Source organism: Anolis carolinensis, chromosome 1 (assembly GCF_035594765.1).
Source record: "Anolis carolinensis isolate JA03-04 chromosome 1, rAnoCar3.1.pri, whole genome shotgun sequence".
NCBI lineage: Eukaryota > Metazoa > Chordata > Lepidosauria > Squamata > Dactyloidae > Anolis > Anolis carolinensis.
The window spans coordinates 179,434,339-179,453,927 of NC_085841.1; the positions used below are offsets into that span (position 1 = coordinate 179,434,339).

The window sequence follows — 19,589 nt, forward strand, 5'->3', positions numbered from 1 at the left end:
TGTCCATAGTTCAGTCAGTGTCATTTTCACCATTTATTGATTAAAAGCCTGGGCACACAGCCATGTTTTTAGGGCTTTTCTGAAGCCCAACAGGGTTGGAATTTGACGCATCTCTCTTGGGAGGGTGTTCCACAGCCAGGGAGCCACCACCGAGAAGGCCCTGTCCCTCGTTCCCACCAGCCGCGCCTCCGAGGCAGGTGGGACCGAGAGCAGGGCCTCTCCAGATGATCTCAGGGATCTTGCTGGCTCATAGGAGGAGATACGTTCAGACAAGTAGATTGGGCCGGAACCGTTTAGAGTTCAGAGCCTAAATATTGGGCTGCAGTTTCCATCTATAAACTGGAGATTTGTCCAGTTGTTGATGAGTCTAGCAAGCCCAGTGTTTCTGAAGCCACTTTGGATGTTTTAACTGCATCCTTGGCTATAGGGATAGGCCCAGTTTTGCTATAGTGTCCAAAACTAGCGATATGCCATAAAAAAAAACTTGCAACCTCGAATGTACATCCAGTATATGAATTTCCCACCTTTAAAGTCTACAGTAACAACGAATCACGTGTTACCACACACACACTTTGGGATGGGTTCATTTGGCTTTATTTGAAAGTGTTCTTGTAGAAATTTTGCTAGGGCAGTGTATAGAGAGATCCGTGTCTTGTGAGCTTTTGCTAATCCAGATCAGCCAGAACAGAGCACCAGTGCCCTGGGTTGAAGACAAAGTGACAAAGGTTTACTACAGTTTGACCAAATAGAATGCAAGTACAAGCAAGACACTTCAAAAGCTACAGGTACTGTACCTTCAAAAGATACAGGGAAAATACATGATATTTTATGCAATTCTGACATCTATTCAGATTTCCTGCTCCCTCCACTGATTGTCTGAAAGGAGAGATAGGCTAGAATCTAAGCTGGGAATGCCCAGGGGTTACCCTGATGTCACAGCCTGCGGGAGGAGATTCCTGAGGCTGGAAGAAGGACAGCTGGTGGTTGGACAGAAGACCTAATCAGTTGCAGAGACACCCTTTGGGAGGATGCAAACCTGGTGGAAGTGGTGATATGGGAAAACAGGTGTCCCCTGATTAGCTTAACTGTTCAGCTCTGTTGAAACAAAGGGTGCAAGACTCAAGACAAAGGTGATAGTTTCAGATAATCAGGGACTCAGCTGCCCATTCAGAAAGCTAATGTATTCATATTTGCTGATCTTCTTCTTCCACAGAAGTGGCATACTGTCAGCTTCGGGTGATTGGACACACATCCTGGGCTCATCTTGTTGACAAAGGGGATATATGTAATCTGTCTTTTACATAATGCAAATGTTCTGATATTTTCTGCCTTGGGAAATAGCGAGAGGGACCCTGGTCATGATCTCTGTTCTCAGGGGATTATGCAAACTAAGGACTTTATTGCATGAGGTAGGCAAACTGGCATTGCAGCTGGACTATCATTTTTGGAGACAGTCCCAATTGAATGATACCATGTGCATCTTGTTGCTGGATTTATCTTATATTTAGCAATGAACAGGTAAAGCCTGTCAGTAGCTCACAAGCTTACAATGTTAATGTCACCTACCCCCACAGTTCCCAAACAGGGCATTTTTCTTTTCTTTCTAGTCACCTACGCTTTTTGTTGTTGTTTTTAAAAGCTGTACAATTGTATTAAAATAAAATAATAGTAAAAATAGGGAACAGTAATAGTGTGGGAATGCAGGGTTAGGGGGAATGTGAAATTATAATTGTGGGTCCATGAATTGACAAGTTGGCACAACTGCGCAATCGCAGAAACATTCAATATTGAAGGTGTTGAACAAAGTATGTATCTGGTGCTATCAAGTCCTTAGTGCACAATCCCTCCTCTGCACACTTATCTGGCTGGAGTAAGCAGTGATTTAGGGTAGGTTCTGTATCTGTGAGACAGTGAATCCCACGATTTAGTCTGAATTTAAAGAGGATCAGTTGCTTTGGGGGATCCTGAATGCATTTACTATCCCACTGATATGAGAATACAAGTTGCCACCAAGAGTAAATGACACACATAGAAATATGCATATGATCACCTGAACCTTCCTGTTAAGAAGATGTCTATCTTTCTATTTGTATAAATATATAAGGAAGAATGTAGATGAGGCACCTCTCGTATGCAGAACTATGTCTAGCCATGTAGCTTTTACACTTACAAATGAGTTGATTCAAGAACTGCTTTCAATCAGGCCAAATATCCACATCCCTCTGTTAGAATCATAGAATCATAGAATAATAGAGTTGGAAGAGACCTCATGGGCCATCCAGTCCAGTAAGAATACTGAAGAGCCTGAGTGTACATTGAGTTTCACATTCAAACCCACAGTTTAATTAGGAAATATTATTGATTCATGACAAAAATGGGTATCTTTGTTCTAAAGTTTCTTCACTAGATGTTCCAACCAGCTAATTTGTTCTGTTTTTAATATTCTTTGGGGGAGAGGGCAAGGTATAAATACTACTGATGATGATGATGATGATGATGATGATGATAATTCTTTCAGATGCTGCTTCTAATCCCCTTCTGCTTAAAATGGAGAAATTCTATTTCACCCCTTGCTTGATGACTGTCCCTGAAATATTTGCTTGGTTCAGTAGCCATTCATGTGGGCAATCTATCTCTGATAGCTGACATATTTTTTGTGCCTTACATTTCTAAGCTAGACAAATGTCAAAAACAGAGTATACAAAACCAACTTATGCTGCTTCTCAGTCCTTTGACACCACTGCTCTCCCAAGTTAATTTCAGGCAGATCCTCCTCTCTTTCTTTCATGGACCAGGGAACTGTTATAAATGGAATGTGCTGTGTATCAAGAGCACAAGGTTTGGAATACCTGTAGAACACAGTTCTATCACTTCCATACAACCAGGGCCGGTCCAATGTGGGACGCCGATTACTCCTGGGCGTTGGGCGCAGGCCAGCAGGGGGCGCTGTCAAGGCCTGTTCCACGTGGGTGGCTTCGCCCCTGGCCGTCAGTCATTGAGGCGGCTCCACCCCGTTCCCTTCCCGAATGAGCCCTTTGCAAGACTATTCATTCACTGAGGGAGAGGAGCCCCGCCCAGGGAGCGCGTTAAGGGCAGGCCCCACCCCCGCCCTGGAAAGATGGCTGCGCCCTTGTGGGGTGTCTGGCTGTGCCTGGCCTTCGGCTGGGAGGCAGCGCGGGGCCCAGGGGTGGTGTGGAGCAAGAGCCCCTGCGGGAGGAGAAGGAGGAAATCATGCTGCACGTGAGGCCCAAGTGGAGCCTGGTGGCTTGCATGTCTATGGAGGTGAGCCCGGCCACATCCAAGCCCTCCCTACAGATGGCCATGCAGCCCTTGAATACGAAATCCAGCATATCTATCTTGTTTGCTGTGTCACAATAATAATAATAATAATAATAATAGAATCCCAGAGTTGGAAGGGTTCCCTAAAGGCCATCCAGCCCAACCCCCTTCTGCCAAAAAGGAAAGAACCATCAAAGCCCTCCCTGTAGATGGCCGTCCAGACTCTACATAATAATAATAATAATAGGATCCCAGAGTTGGAAGGGTTCCCCAAAGGCCATCCAGCCCAGCCCCCTTCTGCCAGAAAGGAAGGCACCATCATAGCCCTCCTTGCAGATGGCCGTCCAGACTCTGCATAATAATAATAATAGGATCCCAGAGTTGGAAGGGTTCCCCAAAGGCCATCCAGCCCAGCCCCCTTCTGCCAAAATGGAAGGCACCATCATAGCCCTCCTTGCAGATGGCCGTCCAGACTCTGCATAATAATAATAATAATAATAATAATAATAATAATAATAATAATAATAATAATAATATCCCAGAGTTGGAAGGGTTCTCCAAAGGCCATCCAGCCCAGCCCTCTTCTGCCAAAAAGGATGGCACCATCATAACCCGCCCTGCAGATGGCCGTTCAGACTCTGCATAAGACTAATAATAGGATCCCAGAGTTGGAAGGGTTCCCCAAAGGCCATCCAGCCCAGCCCCCTTCTGCCAAAATGGAAGGCACCATCATAGCCCTCCTTGCAGATGGCCGTCCAGACTCTGCATAATAATAATAATAATAATAATAATAATAATAATAATAATAATAATAATATCCCAGAGTTGGAAGGGTTCTCCAAAGGCCATCCAGCCCAGCCCCCTTCTGCCAAAAAGGATGGCACCATCATAACCCGCCCTGCAGATGGCCGTCCAGACTCTGCATAAGACTAATAATAGGATTCCAGAGTTGGAAGGGTTCCCCAAAGGCCATCCAGCCCAGCCCCCTTCTGCCAAAATGGAAGGCACCATCATAGCCCTCCCTGCAGATGGCCATCCAGACTCTACATAACAATAATAATAGGATCCCAGACAGGGCCGGTCCAACAATGGAGGCCGCTGACGCGGCCGCTTCAAGCGCACGTCAAGGGGGGGCGCTGTCGAGGCTCCCTCTCGCACTCCTCAGCCCACTCGCGGCCTTCTCACACTCGGCTCAATCGCGCCCCTCTCGCACTTGGCCCACTCGCGCCTCTCTCGCACTCGGCCCACTCACACCCCTCTCGCATTCGGCCCACTCGCGCCTCTCTCTCACTCGGCCCATTCACGCCCCTCTCGCACTCAGCCCACTCACGCCTCTCTCGCACTCGGCCCTCTCGCCCTTGCAGCCCTCTTGCACCTGAACAAGACCTGAGGCCAGGCCTCTAGGCCCGCTGCCCCACCTGCACCTTTCCTGGATTCCTCCCGCGACGCCCGGCAGCCCTCCGTGGCTGGAAGGAGCTCCTCAGATGCACGGAGCTCCGGCAGGTCGAGCAGGCCTGCGCCCCTGCCATGCACCTCCTTGGGGACCCTCTCAGCCGTGAAGACGGGGCAGGTAGGAGCCCGTCCCTGTCCCCAGCATTTCGCCAGGTATGTCTCCTGGGCCAACCTGGCAACTGAGGGGGGAAATGGAGGGGCCTGAGGCTGGGTTGCTGCAGGTTTTTCAGCTGCCTGGCCATGTTCCAGAAGCTGGAACATTTGGGCCTACTCCTAGGACTTATAGTTTCCTAAGGCCCCTTCTTCACAGCCATAGAAAACAGATTATCAAGGCAGATAATCCACATTTTCTGCTTTGAACCGGATTATATGCATCTACACAGCCATATAATCCAGTTCAGAGCAGATAGTCTGGATTTTATATGGCAGGGTATGGGTTCTTCTACATAACCATATAATTGAGATTATGAAGGCAAATAATCCAGATCATATGCGTTGAACCAGATTATATGCATCCACACAGCCATATAATCCAGTTCAAAGCAGATAGTCTAGATTTTATATGGCAGGGTATGGGTTCTTCTACATAACCATATAATTCAGATTATCAAGGCAGATAATCCACATTATCTGCCTTGAACTGGGTTATCTGAGTCTACACTGCCATATAATCCAGTTCAAAGCAGATAACCTGCATTTTATATGGCAATACAGAAAGGGCCTAAGGGTATATTGTAGTGTATATTGTAGTGGTGTACTTCAGAGGGATGCATATATCTCACCAAAGGGCAGCTGCACTTTGGAATTAATGCAGTTTGACTCCAATTTCATTGCCATGGCTCAATGCTATGAAACCCTGGGAATTGTAGTTTTATAAGGTCTTTAAACCTTCTCTGCAAAATACTTTAGATGCCTCACCGAACTATAACTCCCAGGATTCCATAGCATTGAGCCGTGGCAGTGAAAGTGGAGTCAAACTATGTTAATTCCACAGTGCAGACACACCACAATGCCTCACTTCTTCCAATGGAGAAATAAAGATACAAGTGCCAGTTAAGTCCAGTGGATTTCTTTATTCATACCAGGGGTCCCCAAACTTTTTAAACAGGGGGCCAGTTCACGATCCTTCGGACCGTTGGAGGGCCGGACTATAGTTGGCCACCAAGCAATAATAAATAAATATATAAATAAATAATAATAACAATAACAATAAAAAAGAGGGTTGGAAGACACCCTTTGGGCCATTGAGTCCAATCCCCTTCTGCTTTGTGCATCAAAAGCACAAGCAAAGCACCCCTGACAAATGACCACCCAGCGTCAATGTTAAGAAGAAGAAGAAGAAGAAGAAGAAGAGGAAGAGGAAGAGGAAGAGGAAGAGGAAGAGGAAGAGGAAGAAGGGGAAGAGGAAGAAGGGGAAGAGGAAGAGGAAGAGGAAGAAAGAGGGTTAGAAGAGACCCCTTGGGCCATTTAGTCAGGGCCGGCCCAAGGTAATTTTCAAGTGTAAGCGAACAGAATTTTGCCCCCCCCCCCCCCCAACCAATCGGATATCGAATTGTTGGCAGTTGTGAGGCTACGCTGAGTCCTCTTCAGGGTGAGAAGGGCGGGACACAAGTATGGAAAATAAATAAATAAATAAATAAAATCAGGACGATAAAAAAGAACACTCAAAAACAGGGGAATTCCAGACATGAAACAGGGCCAGCTAACACCACCCAACAAAGATTCCCTCAGGTAGGAAGCAGCCAGGCTTTGAATATGTGAGGGACATTCAATGCTAATCAAGGTGGCCAACTGCAACATTCACACTGACCTCAAAGAGTTCTTTATCCCACCCTGGACATCATTCCACAGATATATAAACCCCACTTGCCTAATTTCCAACAGACCTCACAACCTCTGAGGATGCCTGCCATAGATATGGGTGAAATGTCAGGAGAGAATGCTTCTGGAGCATGGCCAGACAGCCCAGAAAACGCACAGCAACTCAATAATGATAATGATAATTTTATTTCTTACCCGCTCAAGACGGTTGACAACATTGCTAGAACACATAATAATTTAAAAACACTCCGTAAAATATACATATGGAAACATATTTCCATAAAGTACACAAAACAAAAAGGAGCCCCGGTAGCGAAGTGTGTTAAAGCACTGAGCTGCTGAACTTGCACACCGAAAGGTCCCAGTTTCAAATCCAGGGAGCAAAGTGAGCACCCGCTGTTAGCTCCAGCTTTTGCCAACCTAGCAGTTCGAAAACATGCCAATGTGAGTAGATCAATAGGTACCACTTCCGGCGGGAAGGTAACGGCGCTCCATGCAGTCATGCCAGTGGCCACATGACCTTGGAGGTGTCTACGGACAACACTGGCTCTTTGGCTTAATGGAGATGAGCACCAACCCCCAGAGTCAGACATGACTGGACTTAACGTCAGGGGAAACCTTTACCTTTACCTTACACAAAACAAAAATTAGACATAGAGTGGAAGTTTAAACAATATCATGAAAAGGGCGAGAAATCTGCCCCTCTCCATATGGTATGAATCAGGGGTCCCCAAACTAAGGCCCATCGAAGCCATTTATCCAGCCCCACGGCACAAGGGCAGAAGGGGGTTGGGTTAAGTAACCCAAGGGGTCTCTTCTTCTCTTACAATCCTTATTATTATTATTATTATTATTATTATTATTATTATTATTATTATTATTATTATTAATATTATTATAAATATTGAGGCTGGGTGGCCATCTATCAGGGATGCTTTGCTTGTGCTTTTGGTGCACAGAGGCAGAAGGGGGTTGGACTAAATGGCCGAAGGGGTCTCTTCCAATCCTATTATTATTATTATTATTATTATTATTATTATTATTATTATTATTATTATTGAGGCTGGGTGGCCATCTATCAGGGATGCTTTGCTTGTGCTTTTGGTGCACAGAGGCAGAAGGGGGTTGGACTAAATGGCCCAAGGGGTCTCTTCTAACCCTCTTTCTTCCTCTTCCTCTTCCTCTTCCCCTTCTTCCTCTTCCCCTTCTTCCTCTTCCTCTTCCTCTTCCTCTTCCTCTTCCTCTTCCTCTTCTTCTTCTTCTTCTTCTTCTTCTTCTTCTTAACATTGACGCTGGGTGGTCATTTGTCAGGGGTGCTTTGCTTGTGCTTTTGATGCACAAAGCAGAAGGGGATTGGACTCAATGGCCCAAAGGGTGTCTTCCAACCCTCTTTTTTATTGTTATTGTTATTATTATTTATTTATTTATTTATTTATTATTGCTTGGTGGCCAACTATAGTCCGGCCCTCCAACGGTCCGAAGGATCGTGAACTGGCCCCCTGTTTAAAAAGTTTGGGGACCCCTGGTATGAATAAAGAAATCCACTGGACTTAACTGGCACTTGTATCTTTATTTCTCCATTGGAAGAAGTGAGGCATTGTGGTGTGTCTGCACTGTGGAATTAACATAGTTTGACTCCACTTTCACTGCCACGGCTCAATGCTATGGAATCCTGGGAGTTATAGTTCGGTGAGGCATCTAAAGTATTTTGCAGAGAAGGTTTAAAGACCTTATAAAACTACAATTCCCAGGGTTTCATAGCATTGAGCCATGGCAATGAAATTGGAGTCAAACTGCATTAATTCCAAAGTGCAGCTGCCCTTTGGTGAGATATATGCATCCCTCTGAAGTACACCACTACAATATACACTACAATATACCCTTAGGCCCTTTCTGTATTGCCATATAAAATGCAGGTTATCTGCTTTGAACTGGATTATATGGCAGTGTAGACTCAGATAACCCAGTTCAAGGCAGATAATGTGGATTATCTGCCTTGATAATCTGAATTATATGGTTATGTAGAAGAACCCATACCCTGCCATATAAAATCTAGACTATCTGCTTTGAACTGGATTATATGGCTGTGTGGATGCATATAATCTGGTTCAACGCATATGATCTGGATTATTTGCCTTCATAATCTCAATTATATGGTTATGTAGAAGAACCCATACCCTGCCATATAAAATCCAGACTATCTGCTCTGAACTGGATTATATGGCTGTGTGGATGCATATAATCCGGTTCAAAGCAGAAAATGTGGATTATCTGCCTTGATAATCTGTTTTCTATGGCTGTGAAGAAGGGGCCTTAGGAAACTATAAGTCCTAGGAGTAGGCCCAAATGTTCCAGCTTCTGGAACATGGCCAGGCAGCTGAAAAACCTGCAGCAACCCAGCCTCAGGCCCCTCCATTTCCCCCCTCAGTTGCCAGGTTGGCCCAGGAGACATACCTGGCGAAATGCTGGGGACAGGGACGGGCTCCTACCTGCCCCGTCTTCACGGCTGAGAGGGTCCCCAAGGAGGTGCATGGCAGGGGCGCAGGCCTGCTCGACCTGCCGGAGCTCCGTGCATCTGAGGAGCTCCTTCCAGCCACGGAGGGCTGCCGGGCGTCGCGGGAGGAATCCAGGAAAGGTGCAGGTGGGGCAGCGGGCCTAGAGGCCTGGCCTCAGGTCTTGTTCAGGTGCAAGAGGGCTGCAAGGGCGAGAGGGCCGAGTGCGAGAGAGGCGTGAGTGGGCTGAGTGCGAGAGGGGCGTGAATGGGCCGAGTGAGAGAGAGGCGCGAGTGGGCCGAATGCGAGAGGGGTGTGAGTGGGCCGAGTGCGAGAGAGGCGCGAGTGGGCCAAGTGCGAGAGGGGCGCGATTGAGCCGAGTGTGAGAAGGCCGCGAGTGGGCTGAGGAGTGCGAGAGGGAGCCTCGACAGCGCCCCCCCTTGACGTGCGCTTGAAGCGGCCGCGTCAGCGGCCTCCATTGTTGGACCGGCCCTGTCTGGGATCCTATTATTATTGTTATGTAGAGTCTGGATGGCCATCTGCAGGGAGGGCTATGATGGTGCCTTCCATTTTGGCAGAAGGGGGCTGGGCTGGATGGCCTTTGGGGAACCCTTCCAACTCTGGAATCCTATTATTAGTCTTATGCAGAGTCTGGACGGCCATCTGCAGGGCGGGTTATGATGGTGCCATCCTTTTTGGCAGAAGGGGGCTGGGCTGGATGGCCTTTGGAGAACCCTTCCAACTCTGGGATATTATTATTATTATTATTATTATTATTATTATTATTATTATTATTATTATTATTATGCAGAGTCTGGACGGCCATCTGCAAGGAGGGCTATGATGGTGCCTTCCATTTTGGCAGAAGGGGGCTGGGCTGGATGGCCTTTGGGGAACCCTTCCAACTCTGGGATCCTATTATTAGTCTTATGCAGAGTCTGAACGGCCATCTGCAGGGCGGGTTATGATGGTGCCATCCTTTTTGGCAGAAGAGGGCTGGGCTGGATGGCCTTTGGAGAACCCTTCCAACTCTGGGATATTATTATTATTATTATTATTATTATTATTATTATTATTATTATTATTATGCAGAGTCTGGACGGCCATCTGCAAGGAGGGCTATGATGGTGCCTTCCATTTTGGCAGAAGGGGGCTGGGCTGGATGGCCTTTGGGGAACCCTTCCAACTCTGGGATCCTATTATTATTATTATGCAGAGTCTGGACGGCCATCTGCAAGGAGGGCTATGATGGTGCCTTCCTTTCTGGCAGAAGGGGGCTGGGCTGGATGGCCTTTGGGGAACCCTTCCAACTCTGGGATCCTATTATTATTATTATTATGTAGAGTCTGGACGGCCATCTACAGGGAGGGCTTTGATGGTTCTTTCCTTTTTGGCAGAAGGGGGTTGGGCTGGATGGCCTTTAGGGAACCCTTCCAACTCTGGGATTCTATTATTATTATTATTATTATTATTGTGACACAGCAAACAAGATAGATATGCTGGATTTCGTATTCAAGGGCTGCATGGCCATCTGTAGGGAGGGCTTGGATGTGGCCGGGCTCACCTCCATAGACATGCAAGCCACCAGGCTCCACTTGGGCCTCACGTGCAGCATGATTTCCTCCTTCTCCTCCCGCAGGGGCTCTTGCTCCACACCACCCCTGGGCCCCGCGCTGCCTCCCAGCCGAAGGCCAGGCACAGCCAGACACCCCACAAGGGCGCAGCCATCTTTCCAGGGCGGGGGTGGGGCCTGCCCTTAACGCGCTCCCTGGGCGGGGCTCCTCTCCCTCAGTGAATGAATAGTCTTGCAAAGGGCTCATTCGGGAAGGGAACGGGGTGGAGCCGCCTCAATGACTGACGGCCAGGGGCGAAGCCACCCACGTGGAACAGGCCTTGACAGCGCCCCCTGCTGGCCTGCGCCCAACGCCCAGGAGTAATCGGCGTCCCACATTGGACCGGCCCTGCATTTAGTCCAACCCCCTTCTGCCTCTGTGCACCAAAAGCACAAGCAAAGCATCCCTGATAGATGGCCACCCAGCCTCAATAATAATAATAATAATAATAATAATAATAATAATAATAATAATAGGATTGGAAGAGACCCCTTCGGCCATTTAGTCCAACCCCCTTCTGCCTCTGTGCACCAAAAGCACAAGCAAAGCATCCCTGATAGATGGCCACCCAGCCTCAATATTTATAATAATATTAATAATAATAATAATAATAATAATAATAATAATAATAATAATAATAATAATAAGGATTGTAAGAGAAGAAGAGACCCCTTGGGTTACTTAACCCAACCCCCTTCTGCCCTTGTGCCGTGGGGCTGGATAAATGGCTTCGATGGGCCTTAGTTTGGGGACCCCTGATTCATACCATATGGAGAGGGGCAGATTTCTCGCCCTTTTCATGATATTGTTTAAACTTCCACTCTATGTCTAATTTTTGTTTTGTGTAAGGTAAAGGTAAAGGTTTCCCCTGACGTTAAGTCCAGTCATGTCTGACTCTGGGGGTTGGTGCTCATCTCCATTAAGCCAAAGAGCCAGTGTTGTCCGTAGACACCTCCAAGGTCATGTGGCCACTGGCATGACTGCATGGAGCGCCGTTACCTTCCCGCCGGAAGTGGTACCTATTGATCTACTCACATTGGCATGTTTTCGAACTGCTAGGTTGGCAAAAGCTGGAGCTAACAGCGGGTGCTCACTTTGCTCCCTGGATTTGAAACTGGGACCTTTCGGTGTGCAAGTTCAGCAGCTCAGTGCTTTAACACACTTCGCTACCGGGGCTCCTTTTTGTTTTGTGTACTTTATGGAAATATGTTTCCATATGTATATTTTACGGAGTGTTTTTAAATTATTATGTGTTCTAGCAATGTTGTCAACCGTCTTGAGCGGGTAAGAAATAAAATTATCATTATCATTATTGAGTTGCTGTGCGTTTTCTGGGCTGTCTGGCCATGCTCCAGAAGCATTCTCTCCTGACATTTCACCCATATCTATGGCAGGCATCCTCAGAGGTTGTGAGGTCTGTTGGAAATTAGGCAAGTGGGGTTTATATATCTGTGGAATGATGTCCAGGGTGGGATAAAGAACTCTTTGAGGTCAGTGTGAATGTTGCAGTTGGCCACCTTGATTAGCATTGAATGTCCCTCACATATTCAAAGCCTGGCTGCTTCCTACCTGAGGGAATCTTTGTTGGGTGGTGTTAGCTGGCCCTGTTTCATGTCTGGAATTCCCCTGTTTTTGAGTGTTCTTTTTTATCGTCCTGATTTTATTTATTTATTTATTTATTTTCCATACTTGTGTCCCGCCCTTCTCACCCTGAAGAGGACTCAGCGTAGCCTCACAACTGCCAACAATTCGATATCCGATTGGTTGGGGGGGGGGGGGGGGCAAAATTCTGTTCGCTTACACTTGAAAATTACCTTGGGCCGGCCCTGCATACAACATTAACTACCATGGCTCCATCTTTCTTTGTAGAAAGATACTTCACCAAACTACAATCCCAGGACTTTGTATGGGGGATCATGACAATCTAAGTGACACTACTATGTTATAATATAGTTCATGGTAGATACAGTATAACTATTCAGTTAAGAAAAGAATATCTTCAAAGCTCTTTAGGATTTTACCACACCAGTTTGTCTTGCAGCAATTGCGTTGTTAAAGCAAATGGAAATATTCTGATAATATACTGTTATGAAAACAATCACTATTACACCTATATGCAATCATGATATTAGGCTCCTGTCTTCTGCTTCTCCTCTTGTTCTTCTCCCCTTCTCTCCTCGTTGGGTGTCATCTGCATATAGTTGGTACCAAGCTCCAAAACTCCGGATGACCTCTCCCAGTAGTTTTATGTATATGTTAAACAGCATGGGGGACAAAACTGAAACCTGTGGAACCTCACAGGTCAATGGCCAGGGGTTCGACAGGAGTCCCTCAGCACTACCTTCTGGGTACAATACTCCAGGAAGGACTGAAGCCACTGTAAGACAATGCCTCCCAGTCCATCCAGCAAGATGACCCAGAGGGATACTATGGTCAATAGTATCAAAAGTTGCTGAGAGATCCAGAGAACAAACAGGGACACACTCCCCCTGTCTAGCTCTCTGCATAGGTCATCCACCAAGGCAACCGGAGCTGTCCCATGTTGCCTTGGATCAATGGGGGGAAGCTGGACGGTTGACGCTTCCCCCATGGGATTGTCCTGCCGGTAAGCCGAGTAATGTGGGCTGTGGAAGCCATTCTCCAAGCCCCCTGATGGCATTTCCCAGATTAGCCACAATGCGTAGTGAGGTCCTTAGTCACTGGTGTCTTTATGGACAATGGCTTCTCTAAAGGAATCTCAGAAAGACTAGCTTGTATGACCCTGGGAATAAATTGTCACAGGAAGTTGCCATATGCTGCATTGGCCCATCTAGCTCAGTAACACAAAATCTGAAAACCATAATTACCTATTCAGATGGCCAAGGTAGTGACAACTTTACTCTTTGTCTCTGTGTGCACAACATTTGTTTCATGCAAAAATTTATTTGAAATATTGTATAAGATTACTTTTAGGTTACGTGTGTAAGCTGTGTATGAAACATAAATGAGTTTTGTGTGTTTTTAGATTTGGATCTCATTTCCAAGACATCTCATTATGTATGCATGCATATACAGTCTTTCTAACAACACCAGCTGTACCTGGGGGTGGGTTGTATCTGAGACCTGAACCTGCAGATGTGCAATAACAAATTAATAGGTTTTCTACTCATTGGGCACCATTTAAAATTTAACTAATGAGAATTTAGGAAGACAGGCAGCTAGCTGTCCCATTGTAGATCCATGTTCCTTAAAACATGCTCAATGTTGGGATGTTGTGTGTTTTCTGGGCTGTATGGTCATGTTCCAGAAGTATTTTCTCCTGACGTTTCACCCACATCTATGGCAGGCATCCTCACAACCTCTGAGGATGCCTGCCATAGATGTGGGCGAAACACCGGGAGAGAATACTTCTGGAACATGGCCATGCAGCCCGGAAAACACACAACAACCCTGTCATTCCAGCCATGAAAGCCTTTGACAACACACTGCTCAATGCTGGGTTTTTGGGTTTGTTTGTTTTTTTTGGGGTGGGGGGGGTGGATTCACACCAGATTGAATGGAGGTTGTTCTGTAGCACTATGGTTGAATCTGTAGCATTATTTGTTGCATCAGGTCTCAGCAGAAGAATATAATCAGCATGTGTTTTGCTATTAAAATGAAAACTAACATCCAACAGCATTTCAATGTTTTAATAAATAATCTTAAAACTAAAACAACTATTTTTCTGTCTCTTTCACAGTTATGGTCATTTATGTTAATAACATGGCCTGTGTTTTCATTCATCCTTTTGGCCATCATAAGAATCAAATTCCCACCAGAACCTCAGCCAAACTGTAAGTAATTTTGATTCCTACTATAAAACTCCATGTGAGATATATACCGTTTTTAAAAACCTCTTAACATTTGCCTCCTTCTTGTGATTAATCTGCACCCTGCTATTGATGGGAAAAATCTGCCAATAGCTGTCAATCCTGAAATCTTCTTGGTGTGATGGGGGCTGTTCCTGTTCTGTACTGGCATATCAGCACTGAGTGATGTCGAGGGGCAGGATTCTCCTTTTCTCCCACTCTCCTCCTGTTCCCCCTAACTATTCCTGAATCTGTGATTTTTAAACATTCAGCAATATTTGGCTTTTAAAAGATTAACTATATATGGGAACGTCTAATTGATTTGAAAAAATAGAAAGAATTACAGAGCAGTGGAAGTGCAGGAGGGCAGGGTTACAAGAGTATGTGGAAATATGAATGTGGGACCACAGATTGGCAGGTGAGTGCAAGTGCGCAACTGGAGATCGCTCATGCTGATATCACATGACTGCCATGGAATAACAACTTCATGTGAGAAAATCCACAGCACTGTAATTGTGTTGCAGAAAGAGGCAGAGATCTTTCTCAAGAAATGGAGATGCAGCAAACTTTACCACCCCAACTTTTAAATAGAAACAGCACGGAAGGGAAGGCCTGTTCTTAATCTGGCTGGAACCCAGCTCAGTTTATCAATGCAAAGTTATGAGTTGTTCTGGAAATGTGGAAATGCCAACCACACCCTCTGTATTATTTATTTTATGTAACCACTGCCTATATGAGAAATCAGAAATGCCTGAGAAATTATATGAATTCACTATGTTCAGCTTTGTGGAACCTGTTTGCTGGAATGTTTATTAATAGTGTCCTCTTTTTTAAAATTATGCTTACCGCGAGCAAACTATTTCATAGGCTCCTGTAAGAGCTAATAGTTTCATACTGCCACTAAGCAACAATGCTGTGATGGCATGAAAATGGCTGAAAAAGATATTTTTCCTACTAACAGATTTTTTTTCAGGCTCTATGTGATATTTAAAAAATAGGACAAAATATATCATAAGTAATCATTAAAATGCTCCCCAGTGTGCAGTGACAAAGATTTTGTACTTTATCACACAAGGCTGGCAAACTGGCCCTACAGCTGGACTTGTGCAAAGACATGCGCATCCTGCTGCCAATTTGCCCCCTCCTTATGATTATCTCATCCATTACTATTGACAGGAAAAAAAACAAGTAAAAACTATTAATAGCTGCCAAGCTCACAACATTTCAGTCACCTACCTTAGTGCGATGGGTCCATTTTATTTCTGTGCCTGCCTGACAGCACTAAGGTTACGTCAGGGGTAGGATTCTCCTCCTCACCCTCTTCCTCTTGCTTTTCTTTCTTTTCTTTTCTTTTCTTTTGTCTCACATTTAATTTATATTTTATAGTAATATTTGCATTTTATTTTGTTTTTCCAACTTGAAATTGTAAAATTGCTCTAAAAATAAAAATAAAACTCTTATTGAACAGGAAGTGGGGATATGAGGTTATGTGAGACCATGATTGCAGGACCACAAATTGTCAAATCGATGTACCTGCACAATTGAAGAGAGATGTGATATTGAAGTTGTTCTACCCAATATGTATCCATTATCCATGCTAGCACTGCTGTGGTGGAAATGCAGTTTGTGTAATAAAGTCTCTTCTCCACAGTTTCTGATGGAGAATTTGATAGTGCTTCATGTTCTGCAGGATTCTTTCAAAGGGACAAGCAATACACTGACTTTTCACTTGCCTGAAATTAGAAATATAAACTTTCCTTTAGTCCTGGAATCTTTTCCTTCCTTCCTTTGGCCTTTTTCAAATTGCAGCCTCAGGTAAAGCCATGTAACCAAAGTAATATATCTTAGCAGTGACTTACATATTCATTCAGCAGTTCTACTCAAACTAAGGTTTACAACTGCATGTTGGCCAGGAGTACTCATGTAAGGTAAAGGTAAAGGTTTGCCTTGATGTTAAGTCCAGTCATGTCTGACTCTGGGGGTTGGTGCTCATCTCCATTTCTAAGCCGAAGAGCCAGCGTTGTCCGTAGACCCCTCCAAGGTCATGTGGCCAGCATGACTGCATGGAGCGCTGTTACCTTCCCTCCGGAGCGGTACCTATTGATCTACTCACATTGGCATGTTTTTGAACTGCTAGATTGGCAGAAGTAGGAGCTAACAGCGGGCTCTCACTCCACTCTAGGGATTTGAACCTGCGACCTTTCGGTCTGCAAGTTCAGCAGCTCAGTGCTTTAACACACTTCGCCACAGGGGCTCCTAGTACTCGTGTAGTTATCCTGATATTGTGGTGTGGCTAAAAATAAACATTTATAATCCAAAACCTTAACAAAAACCCAGACATTTATGCCATTGGTACCAAAAATTATTCAGAAACAGTCACATTTTAATTTTATGTCAATACTGTTTTTGTTTTTGGACCAAAATTAAGAAATGATTTTTGGTAATTATAGTGATGAAAATCTTCTCCCCATGATGAATGTTGGATATCTTGATTCTAGATTTGCAAAGAAGGACTGGGTTGACAGGTTCTCTCAAGGTGGGGCAAATGGATATATATAGATCTAACTAGGCTCAGAGCTATTTATAAAACAAATCACAAAAGTAAGAGTCCTGATCTGTTTCCTATACCAGCTCCATTCAAGATGTTGGTCTTAAACTATGAATCATCAAGAGCCAACAGTGTGATGCAGCAGCTAAAAAAGCCAATGGGCTTTGGGGTTGCTTCAAAAGGAGTATAGTGTCCAGATCGAGGAAAGTCATGGTGCCTCTCTATTCTGCCTTGGTTAGACTTCACCTAGAATACTGTGCCCAGTTGTGGGCTCCACAGTTTAAAAGAGATATTGACAAGCTGGAAGATGTCCAGAAGAGGGCAACTAAAATGATCAAAGGTCTGGAGACTATGAATCCCTATGAGAAGCGTCTTAAAGAACTGGGTATGTTTAGCCTGCAGATGAGAAGGTTGAGAGGAGACTAGATGCTGCTGCTCAGTCATTTAGTCATCTCCGACTCTTCGTGACCTCATGGACCAGTCCACGGCAGAACTCCCTGTCGGCTGTCGCCACCCCCAGTTCCTTCAAGGTCAAGCCAGTCACTTCAAGGATACCGTCCATTCATCTTGCCCTTGGTCAGACTCTTTTCCTTTTTCCTTCCATTTTCCCCAGCATCGTGATCTTTTCCAAGCTTTCCAGTCTCCTCATGATGTGGCCAAAATACTTCAGCTTTGCCTCTAATATCCTTCCCTCCAGTGAGCAGCCGGGCATTAGTCATGTATAAAGATGGGAAATAATGTCAAAAGGAAGAAGGAGCAGGCTTGATCTCTGATTCCCTTGAAACTAGGAATCGGAGCAAGGGGTTCAAATGACAGAGAAGGAGATTCCACCTGAACATTAGGAAGAACTTCCTAAACCAACCCTAAAAGGCGTGCCCTCCCACTTTTTCAAATGGGGCGTCCAGATGATGCCCCACGAAAACATGAATGTTTTCAGCGCAAAGGAGGAAAATGGCTTTGTGCCAAGGTAATTTGATTCCTGGAAAGACTCTTTTTTAAAAAGTTAACTTTAAGCCCATATTTTGCTCTCTTTTGCTGTTCACTGACATCTGTTTTTCATTCTTAAGTTGAAAGTAAAGTAACTGCTTTAGGAGATGGTGATCGGGCATTCAGACAACGTGGCCAGTCCAGTGAAGTCAATGGTGCAGGATCATCACTTCAGTGCTGGCTGTCTTTGCTTCTTCCAGAATGCTGACATTCTGTTGATTAATCCTGATCGTGCTCTCTTAATTGGGACAGTTGGGGTTATGTTAAGATTGGCTTCAGAAATAATTTCCAACTGAAATATAGCAGTTCACTTGGCAGTCCATGACAGAGTGGGCAAAGTGTGGCCTTTTGTCTTTCCTTATATTTTGAAAATTGCATGTATTTTTCACTTTGGTTGTCAGTTGCCTTTGGCATTTATTTCTGTTGAGCCCGATCATTTATGTATATTATTCCCTATATCATTATGGTTTTCTTCATAAGCGTTCCTTGGAGCTATGGCTTAAGGATTGCAACTTGCTAGCAGTAGATAGTAGAAATAAACTAGGCTGAAACAAAAAGGCAATTGTTCTGGACAGGGCCATAGCCTCTACTTCAGCAAAATTCACTCTTGTGTCCATGACAGAGCATAGCTATTTTTACAGATGGAAAATGGTTGCAATGAGAAAGTGGGTTGCTAATTCTGAAGGTTTACCTTCAGAGTATTATATCCCTTCCCATTGACTTTCATTGACTGTTTCTAAATACATTTGTCAAACAAGTTTTGACCTGAAACGATATACATTCATTGTTGATGGCAAGTGGGAATTTTTTACCCTTTGAATTCTTTTTAGTTCTACTAATTTTATGTTGTGTTCTATAAAATCCTATGTGAGAGGGAAGCGTCTGGTGAAGGACAAAGGCAAAAAGGAGATAAGACCGAATAGGACTGAGGGTTGTTGCCTTTTTTTTTTTTTTACTTCCCCTCCCTTTCCAAGCATCAAAATGAATCAATCCAAAGCTGATAATGCTTCCAGTTGCATCTTGATGTCTATCCTTCAGTTTTCTGAGCTGTGGTGCCTGAGATGTAGAAGAGGGCTTTACAATTCTCACAGCTTAACCGTGGAACTCTTTTCCCAGCAAGATTTTATTGCTTCATTTTCTTGTGGTGCAATTTTATGAGGGTGTACAAAATTGCTTTTATTTTGCCAAGTTTTTTTTATTTGTCTTCAGTTTTATTGCGTTGCTTTCCTGCTGTTCATTATTGTTGGGTTTTTTATCAACAGTTTTGTATTCTGTCCTTGGTGCTGTTTAAGTTGTTACTATTTTTTTATTTTATTTGTTAGATAGTAATTGTATTTTTCTAATTTTTATCACATCTGTTTTTGAATTGGAATCTGCCTTGAGAATCCCTTTTAACAGAAGGTACAGAAATGCATAAATGAAAACCCATAAAAGCTTTATTTCTCACAGATTATAAATACCAATCCACGCCTTAGGGTTATACAAACATATTTGAACTTTCATAGGTTATGTCTCTATATCAGTTTGTGTACATTTGGTGTCCTCATTTCCAAACAAATATTTTAAAATA

General features: G+C 44.5%; 1 protein-coding gene across 3 annotated transcripts in view; it reads left to right on the plus strand.

Annotated features, from left to right (window-relative positions):
• Positions 1-19,589, plus strand: part of abca12 (ATP binding cassette subfamily A member 12) — a 212,858-nt gene that overhangs the window by 36,667 nt on the left and 156,602 nt on the right. For all 3 annotated transcript variants that reach the window (XM_062960972.1, XM_008113539.3, XM_062960963.1), the window contains exon 2: positions 14,376-14,469. In XM_062960972.1, the coding sequence (XP_062817042.1) occupies positions 14,388-14,469 (82 nt within the window). In that variant the 5' untranslated portion in view covers positions 14,376-14,387. The remainder of the gene's footprint in view (positions 1-14,375; positions 14,470-19,589) is intronic.